This window comes from Thermobia domestica, chromosome 8, assembly GCF_964235325.1.
Source record: "Thermobia domestica chromosome 8, izTheDome1.hap1.1, whole genome shotgun sequence".
NCBI lineage: Eukaryota > Metazoa > Arthropoda > Insecta > Zygentoma > Lepismatidae > Thermobia > Thermobia domestica.
Genome location: NC_137461.1, coordinates 9,654,351 through 9,675,267, shown reverse-complemented (window position 1 = coordinate 9,675,267; position 20,917 = coordinate 9,654,351). Strand labels below are relative to the sequence as shown.

General features: G+C 33.6%; 1 protein-coding gene across 1 annotated transcript in view; it reads left to right on the top strand.

The window, feature by feature from the left end:
- Positions 1-20,917, top strand: part of LOC145692677 (uncharacterized) — a 1,521,027-nt gene that overhangs the window by 54,859 nt on the left and 1,445,251 nt on the right. Inside the window, exons 6-9 of the mRNA XM_081768059.1 lie at positions 4,538-4,606; positions 8,873-8,965; positions 10,308-10,496; positions 12,765-12,842. Of these exons, the coding sequence (XP_081624185.1) occupies positions 4,538-4,606; positions 8,873-8,965; positions 10,308-10,496; positions 12,765-12,842 (429 nt within the window). The remainder of the gene's footprint in view (positions 1-4,537; positions 4,607-8,872; positions 8,966-10,307; positions 10,497-12,764; positions 12,843-20,917) is intronic.

Sequence of the window (20,917 nt, the reverse complement as noted above, 5' to 3'; positions counted from 1 at the left end):
AAGACATCACTGAGGAACTGGTATGTGAACTATCCAAATATCCATGTTTAAGAATGCTCCAGTACTTGTACACCAATGTTTAGAGAGCTAGGTGGAGAGTGATAAGTACTCCCAAACAGTCCCTCTAAAAATGATTGTGCAAGTATCGAAGGTTCTGAATGATTTATATTTGGATAGTTCACATACTAGTTCCTCAGTGATATTTTGACCTGACTACAATAGGTCTTAATGTATATCTAGAAGAGATAGTGAAAAAGAGTTTACATGATGGTGATGGTATTTCGGTAGGAGGTAGAATGATTAGATGCATAAGATTTGCAGATGATATGGCGCTTGTTGCAGAATCTGAAAAGAAAATCAATAAAATGTTAGAAAAAATGAGAAAGGGCTTTGAAGAATATGGGATGAAAATAAATGTTAGAAAGACAAAAGCCATGGTGATTGGAACGAAGGGGTCTGTGTTAAATATAAAAGTAGGAGGGGAGAAAATAGAACAAGTGAATAGTTTTCGATATCTGAGTAGTATTCTTAGTAATAACATGAAGTGCGAACGTGAAATAAAAGCAAGGATAGGAATGGCGAAAGAAGCCTTTAGGAGGAAGAAAAGTCTGTTTTGTGGGACCTTGAACAAAGAGTTGAGAAAAAGATTTATAAAATGCTTCGTATGGAGTGTTGTACTATATGGGGCGGAAACGTGGACATTACGTAAAGGTGATGAAAATCGACTGGAAGCCTTCGAAATGTGGGTGTAGAGAAGAATGGAAAGAATTAGTTGGGTCGAGCGCAAAACGAATGAGAGAGTGTTAGAAATGGTGGGTGAGAAAAGAACACTTTTAGATATTATTAGGAAGAGGAAGAGGAACTGGTTGGGACATTGCCTAAGAAGAGATTGTATCATGAGGGACATCCTAGAGGGTATGGTGTCGGGAAAGAGAGGGAGGGGGCGAAGGAGACTACAATTAATGGATGATATAAAAACAGAAAGATCATACGCGAAGACGAAGAAGTTAGCGGAGGACCGTGGAGCCTGGAATCTTCTCAGCTGCGGCAAGTGACCTGCCAATAAAGGCAGAATACTTATGATGATGATGATGACAATAGGTTCTATAGTAGAGGAACTATAGACCTTTATAGTTCATTTGTTCACGTTTTCAGCACCATATAAGAACAAAACTATGCAAACTATGCACTTCCGACCACAGATCACGTTAAATTATTTTCTTATTTTGATGTGAACAATCTATTTTCAAAATATTGTGAAAAATTTTTGTAGTACCCTGTATACGTTTCATCTTGTATTACTTTAAAAAAAAATGTTTCACACGTCAGTGTTGAAGTGTTAGGAAAAAGAATCCATCTGTTCAATGCCATTAAGAACGAATATAGAAACAAAATTGTATGATATTTTCTGCAAAAATTCGTTACGAACTTTAGATTAAATCCGTTGTGTAATATAATTATCTCCTAAGAATTTGTTAGCTGTTAGCTACGGATTTATTTGGTCCCTGTCCAAACTCTAGTCTTCCATGTTTGACAAGCACTTTCTGTCTGATGAAGATACATAATATCAATCACGAAATTGTAGCATTCGTTGAGTTTTACCTTCTCAGTATTTATATCGTTTATATTTATGTAATATCATGTATACAAGATAAAAATGCATCTCAGTATTTCCTGTGTTTCATGTGAACACATTTACGTTTGTTCTTCAAAATTTTATTTTGTTCTATTTTATTTTTACTGTTGGAATAGGTTTACGGGCTCAAAGAAATTCGCGGTGTTTTTTTTTTTTCTCATCAGTTACATTCACAGTTACTTGCAATCAATTAAGTTGGTTTCTAGATACAATCTATTGACGAAAAATAGTTTTTCTTTTCATTTTCTTTTCTTTTCTTTCTTTCTTTTTCATTTTTTATTTTCTAAATTCATTGGCAACTGCAGTGGATATTTCTTTTTGGATCAAAAGATCCAATATGTGTCGATCAAAAATTTTATTTTACGCTTTATATGTGGAGAACTACGTGTAGTGTAGCCAAACTCAAACTATCACTTAACTCAGTATGATGTGGTTAATCCATAGAAAATACGAAAATTCAATTTAGGGAAAATTAAAAAATTTTGTGACCCCTGATCTAAAAACTAATTATTGGCCAAGATCGCAATCTTTTTATTCATTTTTTTGATCATTTCTGAGATTCTTGTTTTTTTCTTTTAAATTTTGAATACATCGGCAACTCTAGTAATTATTTCTTTTTGGAGAGAGAATGAAGGCCACAAAATAACACGTGTATTTATATTGTTCAATCACTGATCATTATAATCGGCATTTCAATTAAACCTTCCAACAGAAATTAACTTCACGCAACTAAACAACGTACAGAACAAAGACTTCACAAATTATGTCCAGTCATTTTGTCCATTCACACATTTAGTTCAGAAAATAATTAAATAGAATAGATATGTTGTTTTCTTGCTTTATGTCGGAAAAAAGGTGACAATAATTCTCCCAATCAAGGAACAATGCGTGCTCAAGTAATAGAGCTATGAAATCTAAAATGCAAGGTCACATTAGAACTGAACCTTTATAACTTAATTTCGAATGCGGACTGTTCATTGCTCTTCTAATAATTCTTAGTTTTATTTTTACTACAAAGAAAGCCGCACAATTGTTCCTTCATTTGTTATATGAATTCTGGTTAAAGCGCAAAGATTTACAATTCTTTCTTAATCACTTAGCAGGCTTTTGTATTCATTTAAGGCTTTTTTGCTGATTAACCTTAAATTGTTTCTGAAAAGAATAATTTTGAATTCTCATTTAAACATTATAGGTGCGTTAAAATATCAAATAATACTTTTGACAAAGTGGATACTTTCAAATATCTAGGATCAATATTAGCAGGCCAAAACCATATTCACGAAGAAATTAAATGTTGACTGAAAGCAGAAAATTCGTGTTATTATTCAGTTCAAAATCTCTTGTCGTCGCGAATTCTGTTCAGGAATTTGAAGCTTAATATATATATAACGATAATCATGCCTGTTATACTGTATGGTTGCAAAAGATTGTCGCTTACTCTGAGGAAAGAACGTAGACTGAAAGTATTTGAGAACAAAATCCTGAGACGAATATTTGGACCCAAGAGGAACGGAAATGGTGAATGGCGGAAACTTCATAACGAGGAACTATATATTATAATTTATACGGTTTACCAAAGATTATTAGGGTCATCAAGTCTAGGAGGCTTCGGTGGGCAGGTCATGTAGCCAGGATAGAACACTTTCAAAGTTTTAATTGGAAATGTAATCGGAAAGCGACCATTAGGAAGACCTAGGTGTATGTGGGAGGAGAACTGGATCCAGTTGGCTAGAAATAGAAGTCAGCGAAGAGTTCTTGTGAGTGCGGCATTGAACTTCCGGGTTCCATAGGCCATAGAGTTAGTTAGTTATATAAACTTGGATGCTCAACTATGATGACGTCATGAGCTGAGCATCTAAAGTTTTGATCTAAAACAAGGCATTGAAAACAAGTGTTAATTTGTTTAATAGCATTTCGTAGATTGCACCTAACTTATTTTCTACATGTTTAATATTCCTCAGTGGCTTTAGAATATTTACAAAAGTTAAGTACAAAAATTAAAGTAGGATTGAACTTTACGAAGAGCATTGATATGTTAGCTTCTAATCAAAGACAGTGTACAAGATACAAATGAGTTGATTAATAAAAGTGCATGATCTGTTCTAATATTACCTGGAATTTGAATCAATTTCTATTTTCATCTCAATATGAACATATGCAAAATCTCAATAACACACAGCGAGTGAAAAAGTGAATGACCGGACTGCGACTCGAACCAGAAATATCCGTCATATAGTGCCGAAGCATTAACCATTTCTTCACGCAGTCTGCTCCTCTGAACAGCTACACACTCTCTCACTCCTAAAGTCGGTTCTCTCCACTCAGACCACATGGCTTGTGCTGTGCTTGGACATTCCACTGTCTATATATTGAGAACATATTTGACGATTATAATTTCATATATATATTAATGAAAGGGTCTGGTGTGTAGAAATAAGTTTAAATCGGTTCTTTCCTTCTTTCGTTAATATATGAAATTACAATCGTCAATAGGTGCTCGGTATATGGACAATAGATTGTCCAAGCACAGCATCTAGGCTGTGGTACAAGCCATGTGGTCGAAGGGGAAAGCTCCGACTTCAGGAGTGAGAAAGTGGGTGGTGTTCTGGGAAGCGGACTGGGTTTCATAGTAAACGCATCAGCACGATATGTCGGACATCCCTGGTTCGTATCCCAGTCCAGTCATTCACTTGTTCATTGTAAATTCGCTCGAGCAGAAGATCTGGTGTGTAAAAAAAATGTTTAAATCTTTGTTTTCTTTTTTCATTTATATATATATATATATATAATGTGTTTGATACTTCCAGCTTTTAACGCCAATTATAATTATTACGCTCTTTAATATACTTACATTCATTTGCTCCTTTTTTCTTACGATAAAACTTTATTTTTTATTCACAGCTAATCATACCCGTCATATACAGTACATAGGAAGTGGACGCACAGCATTACATAACATTCCAAGGCTAGGTAAGATACAATGCTTTAAGATCTAACAAAACGTTGTGGAAAATTACATCAGAAAAAAAAACAACTTATTTTCAGTGTAGAATTTACTATTTCAATTTAATAACAATAAAACAATTAGCATTCCCTAAAACTTATATTAAATTAGGGACACATGTACAGTCAGTGACAAAAATTCTTTTCGTTTGATAAAATTAGTTTCATAAATAACTAAAGAGTGGAAGGACAATTTTCAGTAAATTACAGTACAGTACAGTAATTGAGTACAGTTTTCAGTAAATTAAAAAGAATGTAATTATCTGTACGTTCCAGCCATACGACCGCCATTTCCAAACTAAATTTTATCAAACGGAAATAACTTTTGTCACTGATTGTACCTAACATAGGTATTGGCTTGTGGAAATTTGTTGACTAAATCTTTATCAAAAATTAACAAAAAGTTTAATTCAAAATGTATATAAAATTGTGTGTGTTGGAAGATCGATTGTTTCAGCAACTTATAGAGGTGTTAAATACATTTGTCTGTAATTCATCATTTTTAAGAAATTGTTCTGTTTTAATTCCATGAATTGAAAATGATTAAATCTGGAGTAAAGAATTCACTCTTTCTTAAAGGCAATTTACTCCACAGTTCTTGAAGTGATGAATCCATTTATATCTTCAGTTTTTAAGAACTCATTAATGCCATATTTGTTTCGAGTGTATACTTATACAGAAAGGGCATAACCGGGTGCAATGATGTGAATAGACTTTGGGAAAGGTGTCTGAAATTGAGCTCAAATGTAGAAGAGACTATGTAGATTCTATATTCCAAAAGCAAATTGTCCTAAAGTGGATAGAACATATTCCAAACAAACAAACAAACAAACAAAAAAGCATGAAACATTAATGTCAACGGAAAATAATTGAAAAACAAATTATTCCTCCACTTAACTCGAAAAACAAAAGAGAGAGACCGCTGAAATTCAGCTCAAATATAGGACAGACCATGGAGATTCTACATTCAAAACAGAAATTGTCCTAAAATGGATGGAACACAGTAAAATATCACGAAACATGAACTTTAAAATCAATGGAAAATCAATGAAAAAAAATGAAGTTGACCACAAATCTCAAAAGCTATAATAAGAAGATGGCTAATTAAAAGTTTATTGCAAAAACATTATGAAGAGCTTAAAAACTATGTATAGCACGTGAGGTAAATATGAATAGAACATTGTCAAAATTCAAACTGTTTGAGTAAAATCAATAATAATGATAAAGTATATAATAAGGAGATGGCTAATTGAAAGCTTATTGCAAAGACATAATGAAGAGCTTAAAAACTATGTATAGCACGTAAGGTAAATATGGATAGAAATTGCAAAAGTCAAGTTGTTTGAGTAAAATCAATAGTAATGACAAAGTATGTGTGTTTTCTTCGAATTGCCCAGGGCGCCCTACACGGAGGTTACGTGCTTGAAATATCTCACATCGTGATTTGGAATCACCAGACTCGACTTAGCATGCAACGTGACTTTTGACCTGATCACATGACACTTTCTCGTCCTTATGGCAAACCAGATAGGCCCTTAATTATTTGCATTAAAATTACAGAATATATATTGTATTCTTATGTTATGTTTATGAACACAATACAGACAAAAGTTTTATTTAAGTACATTCTTAAATTTTCTTGAAATTTATGATTTCTTCTTAAAGAGAAAATTAATGAAAATAAAGTTGCTATAAGTTTTTCTTTTAGTATTTAGTAAAATAAGTGAGTGTGCAAATAGTTCTAATTTGTAGCTAGGGAAGCATTGCTGAATGGATGGCAAATTCTTGTAAATAAATTCATTTACTAACATTAGCTTTGTTGCTATATTTTAAGTCTAACAATTAACATGAAAATAATTACAATTTTTAGGCATGTTATTGTTTGTATTCTTTATTTATTTATAAAATCATTTATTTATTTTGCTTAATAAAGTTTGCTTAAAGTTCTTCACTTCCTATCCATTTATATTAAACGTAATTATGAACATTTCATTTAAGAGCCTCACTTACTAAAAATAATACAAAATTTATCATTTTTTTTTTTGCTTGTTTTTCATAAGTGAAAGGAGATAATGAAATGGAACTTACCACAATCATAGATAATGTTATTCTACAACAGAAAACATGAACCTGAACAATTTTCTTTGTTGCTATCCATAGAAATTACAGTGTTGCCAGAATAACATTTCCTCCAAAGAATTTTCAATGTTGCCATTTATAGAAATTACAATGTTGCCATAATAACATTTCCTCCAAAATCTAAGTCAAAACAGTGACTAGAGGAAAGAACTAAACTGCATATGATTACGTATCATGTTGTCTTGGAATCCTCTTAACTACTTTTTAAATAATAGTTGTATTTAGTTTGTAATAAACAAAATAGTTTTAACCTACAGTTATTAAAATTAAAGAATAATATTATGGAAAAATTAGTTCACAGGATACCAAAACAAAATGATATGTAATCAAATGCAGTTGAGTTCCTTCCTCTAGTCGCTGCCTTAACTTAGATTTTTGGTTAAGTGTTCTCTGGCAACACTGTAATTTCTATGAATGGCAACACTGAAAAATCTTTCAGGTTTATATTTTCTGTTGTAAAATTAACATTATCTATGATTGTGGTAAGTTGCACTTCATCTCCTTTTACTTAGGAAAGCAAGCAAAATAAAAATGGTAAGTTTTGAATTATTTTTAGTAAGTCAGGCTCTTAAGAGGAAGAAAAATATTGAGATTGCAAAATAAAGACAAATTATAACTTCTTGAAGCTTCTGTTTATTTTGTTGTTGCTGATTGCAATTAGTTGGTAGCTCTCAACAGTTAAAAGTGGTTCCTTAAGGCTGGTGTAAAATTAAAAAAGAACAGTTAGTTACTTATTTGTGGAACTCTTAGGATAGATAATTGAATATACCTATCTGGATAGGTAATATTTACATGATGATTTTTATTATTTCAAAAATTATCCGTTTAGATTTACAGGTGTATTTAAGTACTTATCTTAAAATATCCTCTAAGTAAGAAACCATTCTCCATCTTCTTTAAAATGGATTGAATAAAATACTCGTGAGTGTCGAAAGCTTTCGGCAAGTTGAAGCAAATAGCAGAGCGGTAAAACAAATTTTAAGAAAGTTAAAGATATGTCTTGCATACAAATCACATTACGTTAAGAAATATTTTTATATTTTGTTCTTCTAGTAAACATTGTAGCACAAGGTAGAGAAATCATTCTTTTTTTTTTTTTTTTGGTAATTATTTTCTATTGTCTTATGGAAATACAGTATTAATTTTACAACTGATTAGAGAGTATTTTATCATGTTACTTAGAAGCGTATTAAACATAAATTCCCCTTTGATAGTGAGATTAATTAAGTTACTTTATTGTCTTTAGTAATATACGAGGGGCTGTCTGAAAGATCCCGGAATGTTGTAATGTTGGCATTTGTGATGCAATTACAGTGAATCTTGCACAGTACAATCCTTACGTTGCCTAATTATGAATTTGACGAGTGTGATCAGGTCATAACAGTTAGTGTACGAGTAGTGTAGCTGAACAGAGAAGTGTGTTTGGTGATCAGTTGGCTCAGTTTCACAGATCGAGCAACGCGCAAACATCAAGTTCATGTACAAATTTTGGGAAAAATCTGCTTCATAGACTTTAATAGCCTTTAAAACAGTTTAGCACAGTCGGATGTATGGCTCTTTCCAAAGCTAAAATTAGGCCTCAAAGGTACCCGTTTCTCCACCGTAAAAAAGATCAAAACGAAGCGACGACTGAACTTCGGAAGGTACCAAAAGACGACTTTCATCGGTGTATCCACCAATCGCAGGAGCGGTGGAACAATTTGTGTGTGTGTTCCGAAGGTGTCTACTTTTAGGAGACGATTAAGTAAAGGTGCAATTATATAGTGGTAATAAGGAGCCACAACAAAATTCCGGGAACTTTTAGACCGCCCCTCGCATTTCACCACTACTTCACAACCTAGCTGTAAATGAAAGCACTAACACAAAAAGTGGAATATGTTAAATTACGCTCTAAATTTATTTTTAATGTATTTATTTATTTATCATTTATTTTATTTATTTGTTTAATTTTTGTTAAGGTCATACTTATAAAAACTATTAACATACTTCCTGGGCATAGTTTTGAAAATAAGTTTAGTTATTGAGTTTTGAAGTATATGCTTGTTTCAATTATATTTTGGTTGTTATAATGTTCGAATTACTTTCTCATTATAGACGAAGATTTGAAGAAATCCTTGCCTCATCAACATTGGATTGTATACTTGTCCAGCCCTGGAGGCCACGTGTATGCTTTCGCTCTTGAAAGAGGTAAAGTTCAGAATTTTATTACTAATTAAAAGATCAGTATTCACTTACTGTAAGAACCCCTATACGGTGTAATAACACATTGTAATCTATGCCTACCACATAATCATTCTCCTTATTTATTTATTTATTTATTTATTTATTTATTTATTTGGTGATCAATTGCTTAAGTTAGACTTAAATTTTCAGAAATTTACCACAGACATCACTTTTCCCGAAGAGTAGTTTGTGAATTTAACAAATCTGTAAAATGTTTCAAGAAATGTACTTGATATATGAAAGTTAATACATGTATTATCAATCAAATTAAGGCACCAGGAGAACCATTAACGAAATATTATAGGGAAGAACGAATTTTGTCCATAAGCATTTCAACCTTTTTAAAAAAAATATTATTGTATTTATTATTTCTCAACCTCGCCTATCTCAGATTAGAACCGGAATACCACTTGCCCTACCGGAATCAGTGACTTGAGCAATATGTCCATTTGGGAATGGAATTCTAAGAAATTCAGGCGCTCATTGTAAGAATTAACAGCCGTTGCGCGATTGAAATGCCTTAACCGATTTGAATAATTGTTTTTACTAATTCATTATCGGTTTGAGTAAGATATAACTACAGTCATTTAAATATTGACTAGTTAAATAAGATAAAAAGTATCGTAGAAATGTGAATTGTTATAAATCAATCAAACTTTAGAGCACATGCGCGACCAGAAGATATAAACCGATTTTATTTCCTTTTTGTACTGCTTTTTTAATCTTCCAAATTCGCAATGTCTCCGCGGTATCACGACTTGAAAAAACACTTTTGCATTTTTTCGGACCACTGTAATAACGTAAGTTACGTTTTAGAAAGTATATCATTAAAATTTCAAATTTTTCATACGTTGGTATAGTATTTTTTTCTAGTATTGACGTAGTATTTTTGGTTGACATAGTATTTTTTTTCTTTCATACGTTGGTTCTCTTTATTAATAAGCAGTTTATACACCTTACACTATAACTTCAGAAGCAATTTATTTTCATCAGTTACTATAGTTTGTAAGGAAGATTCCGTATGCTGTATCATTTTTAGTCTTTTTCGTGGTATTTTGTAATAAGCGAGCTATTTGTGTATCTAGATGCTCAATTGTTTTGACATCATTTACTTTAAACAATGAAGGATATCCTTGTAAGTATAAGGTAATCATTATGAATACGGAATAAAGGGTATGCTTATACCTCTACCTTATACCCTAAAGCAGTATCTTTTACGTCAACTTTATACTTGGAAGGATATCTTTCAACTTTATAAATACGGCCTAATATGTTAATTTCTTTTCAATTGTTATATGGATTGCAGATGAGGACGAGAAAGCATTGGACCAAATCCCTATATGCTTAAGTCAATGTTATCCGCCAAGAACTCCACACCAAGAAGACCATACACACGAGCAACAAATCTTGGATGGAGTGAAGACATTAGAGATTCCTGATTATGAGGTTCCTGGGGCTCCACAGGATCATAGGAAACCTCACAGTAAGATATATGGTACATATCAGTTTATTCTTATCTAAATATAGAAATACTTTATCCTATACTCTTAATATATTTTTATAGGGTCGATGCATAAAAGTTCGTGCGGTTCTTATATTTTATGTTTTATTTTTATTTTTCTGTTCTGTTAATTCAAATACACATACAACATAGACATAACATTAACATATTCTACGAGTGAAATGATACATTGCATACATTTTACTGTCACTTATATTAACTCACGATCACTCAGTGTTGTATTCACCTCTACTATCTATGAGCTAATGCTAACGTTCAGGTAGCAGTTCAATGCCTCTACTGTAGAACTGTATTGGTTTTGACTGGAAGAAATCTGTTAGTCATTGGTAAAGAGAAGCTGTTCTTTCAGCAATTGCTTCATTCCCGTACACTGCACAAATTGTTCTGCACTGAATTCTCGGTTAAACTCGAAAAGTAAAATGTGACGGAAATGATCACTTTTCTCAACTTGACATTCCATATTACGTAATTTGTCTCAAAAATATATACAATAATACGTTCACAATGAAGAAAACCTGTGTTTCACAACACACAAACTCCAAACTACGGTAAAACAACGGAATAACGATAAACAATCGCTTCACGCCGCATTTTTGCCAACCCAAAAGAATTCCGCACTAACTTATGCATCGAACCTCAGCACAATATTTTGAACTTATCTGCACTTTGACCACCATCCCTAATTTTGAAATTTTGCCATCCACGCCATGCATGTTATAGAGTTGTGCTTGCATTAATATGGAGGACTGTTATAATCATTTTGAAAATTGAACATCGGTTATTTTGGAAAGTGCACATTTATAGTGCCGGTCCTATGCGATCGGCGCGGCGTGGTAAGTAGTTAATGCTTCAGGGCGCCGTGCCGGTCAATTTGCCGGTCATCTTTATATATCTCCAAATGAAACCTTCAAACGCCGGTCACATATGGCCGACATGACTTAAGCAGAAAACTCTGTGCCGGTCCCAGATGACCCCCCTGGCAGACAAAGTGTTAGTAATAGCATATCGGCCCAACTGTCAGAGAACTCTTTTGTAATCTTATAATAGTGGCAGGGATAAACAGCTTGGAAGCCGCAAAGCCACAATGAAAGCCGCAAAGTTTTTTTTTTTTTTTTTTGAGAAAGTTGAGTAGTGACAATATTGTAAAGTTTGTCCATTTTACGAGAAACGTATTGATTTTATAATCATTTTGAAATTAAATCCAGACTTTTCATAACAAACCTGGAGCTATTTGTTTATATCTATCTATCTATCTATCTATCTATCAATCTATCTATCTATCTATCTATCTATCTATCTATCTATCTATCTATCTATGGTGCATCAAAGCGAAACTGTGCTCAAAGCAACTACAGGAAGGGAGACAAATTTTCACGTGTTAGTCAGAAACACCCAACAAACAGTTTGTCAACGCAATATAAAGGTATGTTTCGCAAATGGCATTATGTCAGATTATTACATATTTCAAATCAATATGTCACACGAAAATTTAAAATACCATATTTATTATTCAGTGCTGCAAACTAAGGATGTTATAGTTTCACTGTGTAACTATTACACTGTTACCACTTTTGAAATACACAATCACAAAAGTGACATGCGTTTTGGTCCAATACTCCATTGTAACTAAAATTGCATCTTTCCTGTTACACTCTACATTGCTCGGTTTTATACTGACAGTGCGGCCATGCGAGCTACCAACTGTTGAAAGTGGTAGATTGTTTCTGCCAGGCCAGACCCTTTATAACAATACAAATTTTCCTTGTGGACATTTCGAAGATTTTTCTTTTTGTTTTTAGTATTACATCCATAAACAAATTTCATGTCATTCGTCTGAAACTTCAGACAACTTATTCCATTTGCAACTACGAATATAATTGAAAATTGAATGAACTATTACCTCACGAGAATTTCCAATGCAAGTGAATCTGCGTACGAAGAATACTACTTATGCAATGAGAGACTACCATTCCTTTCCAGCAATTAGAGTTACCTGTTATTCTTTCCCTTACAATGACAATTTAAAATTCACAAGAATTGTCACAAACATTAAGAACTATCTGACAAACCAAATCTATTTAAAACACTGACTTTATTTTGTGTCAGTAGAGCAGGTGAGATATGTTTATTCTTCTACCTTGAGATATGTATGTATTCGATATATTTGTTATTCCACCTTGTGTTAAATACTTGTAATAAATTAATTATGATCAAATTTATTTTTTCTTCTTCTTTGCGCAGGCTCAGCAGAACTTGAGATTATTAGGGCGATGCGAATAATTAGAATGCACAGTGCAGAAGACGATTCTTGGGACACTGGTGAGTAAAATGCTTCCTTTTTTTCTCAAAAGGAAATTATTTTTCTTGTGTTAAACATGTATCATATGGTAGTGGCTTTACCATTGCTTTTTCTGCGATAAAGTAATCTGTGTGTTTTAAAATACGGCATGAAAAATAAACGGTATTTCACAATAATATTACATTCATATATTTCACATAATTTTCACGAAAGTGTTTATAATTCAGTAACTAAGGCTTTTTATACTCCATCTTTGTTAATAAACTTGGATAGGATATAAAAATATCTTTTTTATCGAACATTGTACTCACTTTATTTGTATTTTAATGCACGTTTAATATTTGAAAAGGTTTGAAAATTAAAAGAAACAGAGTATTTTCAAGCAAGTTTTGTATTTGCTTATGTAGCCTACATACCGTACTTGCGCGAATATAGGCAGCGTGCGAATATAGACCGCACCTAAACTTTTGACAGGAGATTATAGAAAAAGTAAATCTCGAATATAGGCCGCGGTACTAAATTTACGAGAAAGTTCAATTAGACTTTGAACTGTATCTCTCTATCTCCCTTTCTTCAACTCTCGCATAACTAAGGGTGATTCACGAAGATGACCTTCTTTGTGATAGTGACTCTGAGCAGCATTGTAATCGTCTAGCGAGAGTAAAGAATCATACGGTGGTGATAATGAAATGGTGGGAAGTGATTGTGTGATTTGGATGGGTACAAACAAAGTAACATAGTTTTACGAAACAAAGTTGTTTCTGTTTCTTCAAGAACAGCCATTGTATATAAATATTCCTTATAGAATAGAATAGAATATTTTTATTGTCGTTAAGTTTGTATACAGACAATAGACAACGTCAAATGCAGTTTTACAACTATTTTTTTAAATCCCTATTTCAATATACTCTTATCTTCTTCAAATTCCTTAATATTATAATATGATACAGTAATTAACCAATCATATAGTTTGCTTTTAAAATGAGTGAGCGGCAATTTTTGGATGTCTATTGGTACCCTATTCATAAATTTTGTACCCTGTATTGCATAGCTATTTTTAATTTTTGTTAGCCTGCTGTATGATACATCAACTTGTTTAGCATATCTTGTGTTGTATGAATGAATATCCTGTCTACGTTTCACATCTGACATGTTTTGTTTTACATAAACTAAAACTTTATATATATACAAATTTACAACAGTCATAATTTTCAACTTACAAAATAATGGTTTACAGTGTTCCTTGTATGATACCCCACTGATTATTCTGATGACCTTTTTTTTTGTAGTAGCCTAACAGAACCTCATTTATGTAGTTACTACTCCCCCAAAACAATATTCCATATTCTAAGGTACTCTGAAAAAAGGCAAAATAGGCTGATCTGATATAGTTGTTCGGTACAATATCTCTTCAATTTCGTATTAAGCTTATTGTTCTTGAAAGTTTTTCACATACATATTCTACATGTGCTTTCCATGTTAACTGCCTGTCGAGAATAATGCCAAGAAATTTCACATTATTTGACATTTCCGGATATTCATTTAATGAAAATACTTGCTGAGTAGTCTTATCTTCATTGAGAAGAAATTCGTTTGCCTTGAACCATTTGAATAACAAAGATAAGTATTTCTGTTTGTAAAACTAGTAAGTGTACAGGTGCTTTTTGTACCAGTGTAAGGTGTTACCGGTACCCAATGAAGGTGGCAATTTTTGCGAACAATGTATGTTGTTCAGTTATTTTCTTCTTAAGTGTTTGATGGTTTACAAATGTAACTGCAGTAACTTGTAATGGTATTAATTTTTACCCACAAGATACGTATACATGTCGTTTAGAAATTGACGTTTTATAATCTGAAGGCGAAAATCTCGATTATAGGCCGCACCATGATTTTTGAAGCCAAAATTTAGGGGAAAAAAGTGCTGCCTATATTCGCGCAAATACGGTATTGGGACACCGTAATCTAATGGTTAGAGGTTTGGAGTTGCTAACAACTCTCGTCCACGTTGTCCCGGGTTCGAATCGCGGCCTTTGCTCCCCAATTTTCGGCGTCTATTAAACGTCGTGAGGGAAAATGGGGAGTGACGTGAATGAAAGACGTGACGGCCACTAGCTCTAGAAAGCTTCCGATAGGCTGGTTCATGACAGGGCTGACCACGTGCATGCCGCTAGCCTGGGCGTAGTTCAGCCGGTTGCTGACAGATGGCTTTGGAACGGCTCAGGCCCTCAAATGGGCTGCAACACCAAATGGTTTGGTTTATGTAAATATTACAAGGTACAATCATGATTAAAATACTGGTTATGTATTTTCCTTTTGAAGTCCTCACTCTAACAACTATATACCTGCTTTGTTCGCCTAGTGACTAACATGTGTACCTTTGGTGCATGATGTACCGGGTTCGATAGATTTCAGATGGCTCAGATTGCACTTTAAGGTTAGTGTAAAGGGACAAGTTTTGCCGATAGATGTCGCTACAGTCTTCGTATCTCCTCCATGTATTTTTTTACCTTTCCCGAAAATTTACAATTTCTCTTATAAATTTCAACCTAGAGACTTCATATTTTTAGAGATGGAACTTCATAACCTATTAAAGGGAACAATCCGTGCCGTTTTTTATTTAGAATTTTTTCCACTGTTGAAACAGTTCCATTATTAAAGGTTTGGGTATCCATTTCAACAATCAAGCCATTTCAACAATGAAGAAAATTCTAAATAAAAAATCGGCACGGATTGTTCTCTTTAATAGGTTATGAAGTTCCTTTTCTAAAAATTTGAACTCTCTAGGTTGAAATTTGTAAGAGAAATTGTAAATTTTAGTGAAAGGTAAAAAATACATGGGGGAGATACGAAGACTGTAGTGCCATCTATCGGCAAAACTTGTCCCTTTAAACCAACCTTAAACTCTACGTCTCTGTTGTGTAGACTCGCTTCTGCCAAGGGACGGAAATAAAAATCGATGAAGCAAACGAAATGATTTTATTAAATTTCTATATGGTAACAAGAAAAAATTTTACAAGTGCAAAACCGTTAGTTGAGGGACGCAATGAAGTCGTGTGTAACGATACTCTTTGTGTTGTGTAAATCTTTCTAGCATAAATCTTTTATTTTATTAACAATTTTCCACATTAACAATTTATAGTGTTAGCCTTAATTCACTGGTTGAAACCAATGTTAAAAACGAATTTCATGGATCTGATCTAAAGTTGATATACAACAAGACGTTTGTGATAGATGCTAATGACGTCAACATGTCATTCATAGGATATCGAAAACATGTTATACAAAGCGTTCAATAACATTCAGTTTTCGTTTTAATAACACGTGTAATCCCTCCGAATTGCTGCACAAGCAACTGCTATTGCACTATCCAGTCGTGTACATGATGAATATTTCTAATACAATATCACATGATTGTTCTGCACTTTGGCGTACTTCATTGATGGGCTTTGTCAGAGGTTTGCTGGCGATCGAGCGCTATCCTGTCTTGTGTCAACTGCTCGATAGGGGCTTCTTAGATCCTTAAACCAAACTAGCCGCGATTGAATTCGTATAAGCAGACTAGATTTTCTTCGTAGATACTGTTTTAATGCTGGAAGCTGGAGTTTTGTAAAGTGCCCAGATAAAATTGACGACTTTACGAACGAACGTTACATTACTTGCTGTCCTAAGTGAAGTTCAGAATTGAATGAGATTTGTAGGTTATTTGCCCCCTACCAGGTGCGTATCTAGTATGGCGAAAGCGAACACGTGATGGATTTTTGCGTCTACAGGTATGTTTACTGATACCTGCAGAGCGTCACTGTGTAAGAATGAAAGACGATTACAATCGCCGTTCATTTGCCTCCCCACTCCAGTATGTTCCAATATAACCAGAGACGTTCTTGGTAATGAGCAAGTGAAAGAATAAATGCGCCTGGAAATGTAGTTAGAATCGATTGTTTAGTCTTATATGGAAATCAAGGCAGCTGGGATTCACCGTCCGATAAATTAGATCGGTCCAAATGATTATTCTGATCAGACGCTTCTGATACATACCGGTATCACCAAGGGCGCCCATCAGGGGAGGGCAAGGTGGGGCGCTTTCCCCCCTAGACGAAATTGTACTTGGGAATATCGAAAACCCAATAGAATTTTTACATTAGTTCCAGCAAAATTTGAAACTATATTTGAAACGTCGCTTATACTTGCCCCCCTACCTTGGAAACCACAACATGGGCGCCCTTGGGTATAACCGAGGTCACGTCTGCTGTGTGAACTCTCTCTTTCCTATTGCGTACACCACTGACGGACGAATGACACATTATGATTCACGCAAGCTTCAGTTCTTTGAAATGACCACTCAGCTTCTCACAGCCCAACTTTATGGCCACTATTAATTACATAAGTGGCGTGTTTGCGGCATTGCAGACAAATCATAATCTACACTCAACGGATTCGCACAGACAATTACACTTATCTTTAGTTCGACAACCTTGAAACTTTTAGCTTCGTGGGCTAAATTCAATACGATTAACCTGTGCTCTCCTATGTACAATTGATGTTTCAAATGTAGTTCCACTATGTATATCATCACATAATTTTAACTGTAAATATTGGAAGCATTAAAATAACACCATCTATAAATACTTACTAACATTCATTGTTTAGTAGGATCTGGAACACCAAAATAATTGTGTTTGATTGTGTGCGGAGTTTAATGGAAATGAAACGGCAGCAAGTGTTCTATCGTATTTAGTTAAAATTATTAATACGATGATTGGTACAATTGAAGGACTATCATAACAGTAATATTTTGAAAGTTATATTTTAATATTTACAGAATTAATGTATTGTCAATTTAATTTTAATGAAACATTTACAAAAAAGTTCATCCATCTTCACTTTGGAACATTATTTAAATAATTAATGCTTTTCTGACTAGAGTATATACTTATTTATTTAAAAAAAAGTCTAGGAGAAACTGTCTAGAACCATTAGAAGAAGAATTAAGAAAAATAGCACAAGAGATAAGGATGGACCAAGAGATTTACAGAGTTAAGAATTCAGAAAAAGTTAAAAAGATGTTAGAACGAATAGGGAATAAGAGAGAAAATCAATTATGTTTAGTATGGGTACCAAAGCAATGTTTTATAATATTAAGATAGATTCAAAGAAGAAATAAAAGAGAGGAAAATAAGAGGATGGAAGAAACAAAAAATAGTGAAAGCCTTAAAATTGTTGTGGGATAATAGCTTTTGTACAACAGGGAACAAATTAGTGAAAATAAAAGAGGGCTTAAGTATAGGTTCAAAATTAAGTCCACTACTACGTATTTGAAATAGTAATGAATAGATGGGAACCGAAGGTGATACAAGAAGGAGGGAAAAACGTAATAATGTATTGTAGATATGTGAATGATTGTTTAGGAATATGAAAAGGAACAAAGAAACAATTAGAAAAGTTTATAAAGAGCATTGAAGATGGAGAGAAAAGTATAAGTTTAATAACAGGAGTAGAAAAGAAAAATATGATAAATTATCTGGACATGACAATAGAAAGGAAAGAAGGAAGAGTCACTACAAGATGCTATAGCAAAGAATGTGCGGCAGGGAGATACTGTCATAAAAGAAGTGATATAAATAATAGCATAAAAAGGAATTTCATAAAAAATATGGAGAGGAGAATAGAAGAAGTAGATAGTGAAGAAGAGGGAAAGAAGGAAGACATAGAGAAATTTCACAATCTACTGAAAAAGAATGGGTACAACAAAAATAAGATAAAGAAAAGCAAAATGGAAGAGGAAAGAAAGAAAAGAGAGAGAAAAGAGAAAAAGGAAAAGAACGGAAAAAAATGGCACGGGATAGAGAGCATTGGAGAAAAGACAGAGATACTAAAGAGCTTATTAAGCAAAGGTGGTGTGAACACGTACAGAAAAGCAGGACTTAGAATTCTGGATGTGGTTAAGAAAGTGAGAAATAGGAAGAAAGACATAAATGAAGAAGATGAAGTGAAGTGAAGTGAAGTGAAGTGTAAAAATTGTAATATGATATACAATGAAGAAACACTTAAAACGCTTAAAGAAAAAGTAAAACAACATAGGAACGATGTGAGACTTAAAAGAGAGAAGAATGCTATATACACATTTGTACAAACATGTTCAAGAAACAGGACTTAATGTAGATTGAGAAGGGGTCCAATGTTTACAAAAGGAGAGAATAACAATAATAAGAAACTGGAAAGAAGCGCGAAAGACTAAGAGAGAAAGAAGTGAAAGATTAATGAACTGCACAAATGGACTTCAAATACATAAATTATGGGATAGAGTGTTAGAACGAATGTAAGGATAAAAATCGCGGATATGGAAAATTATTTAGAGAGGCAATAAGAATAAAATTATATGATAGAACATTAAATTGAGAGGAAACTTCAAAATTAACTAATATATGAAATAATTTATTAATATAATAATAATAAAAAATAGAAAAGTGAAAATAATAGTGATTATTAAAAAAACAGTTATACTAAAAATTTAAAATAAAACACTAAATTATAACAATACCTGATTGTTACATATTAAAAATTCAAAATTATAAAATGAAACAATTAAAATTATACAACAATATTAATTTAATGTTATAAAAGTATTTCTGGTAGTTAACGTCTGATGAAGGAAACATTAAGTTATTGAAACTGTTACGACTCATTTTAATTTTAATAAATACGTATATAATCTTTTCAGAAAAGCATTAATTAATTAAAAAAAAACTTTACACAGTCACAAAATTTTTGAAGGTTCTAAATTTAATAAATTATTTTATGCAGATACGAGGGCTAGTCAAGAAAGACTTGGACTGATTTTTTTCTAGGCAATTTATTATTACTCAGCAACAGGCACATGATCCTTTTCAAAGTAATCCCCGCCCATTTGAATGCACTTTTTCATTCGAGTCTTCCAGTCCTCAAACACGTGTCGCAGGCTATTCTTTGAGAGGTCCTTCAAAACCTCCTCCGATGCCTTCAGAACCTCGGAATTATCGGAGAAGCGGCGTCCACGCAGTCTGGATTTTAGGGCAGGGAATAGAAAAAAGTCGCACGGTGCGGTAGGCGTCTCCACCATCCTCAAACCTTTGCAACAGCTCCCTGCAAGTCTCCACTCGAACGGCCTTCTGCTCTGGTGTCAGGAGTCGCGGAATCCATCGCGCACACACTCGGCTCATGTGGAGGTGGTCATGCAAAATTTTGAAGGCACTGCCATGAGATATGCGTAGTGCGGCTGCCAGATCGTCGATACTGATGCGGCGATCTTCTCTAACAATGACTGCTGCCGTGTTAATGTTCACCTCAGTAACAGCTGACGCTGATACACCTGGTCCACCAGCTTTCGTGATTGTCATTCGGCCCTCTTTAAACTCTTTGAACCACCAGAACACGGTACTTCGTGGCAGAGCGTCATCTTTGTAGGCTGCTCTCAACATTCCTAGAGTTTCTGTTGCACTTTTCCCCAGGCGATAGCAGAACCGTATAGCTGCAAATTGTTCATCTCGTAATGACTCCATTTCTTCTACAGGCGACTTCTAGAGGCGGCGCAGAACATCACCTGCAATAAAAAGTCGTGGTTACCAAACATGCAATGATTCCTTAACAACATTTTATATATATGCACAGCAAGACCCACCCTACTTGTATGCCAAACTATGAAGCTCCAGCGTTAACAGAACTGCCGGGAAAAAAATCAGTCCAAGTCTTTCTTGACTTGCCCTCGTATTATGCGTATTTTAGTTCAGTTATGAATATATTAATTAGAATAATGTTGAGAACATTGAGGAAATTGGCTGTTCGTTTCCAAACAAACAATTTTATTAACGCGTGTAAAAATTGTTAATCATATATAAGATTAAGATTGAACTTCTGTATACTTTGGTAGGAGTCACTAACAAGAATAAGGAGATATTAAGAGATACTGTACGTAGACATGTAAGGAGATATTAAGATATACTGTATGTAAACGCGTAAGGAGATATCGAGATATACTGTACGTAAACGTGTAAGGAGATATTAAGATATACTGTACGTAAACGCGTAAGGAAATATCAAGATATACTGTACGTAAACGTGT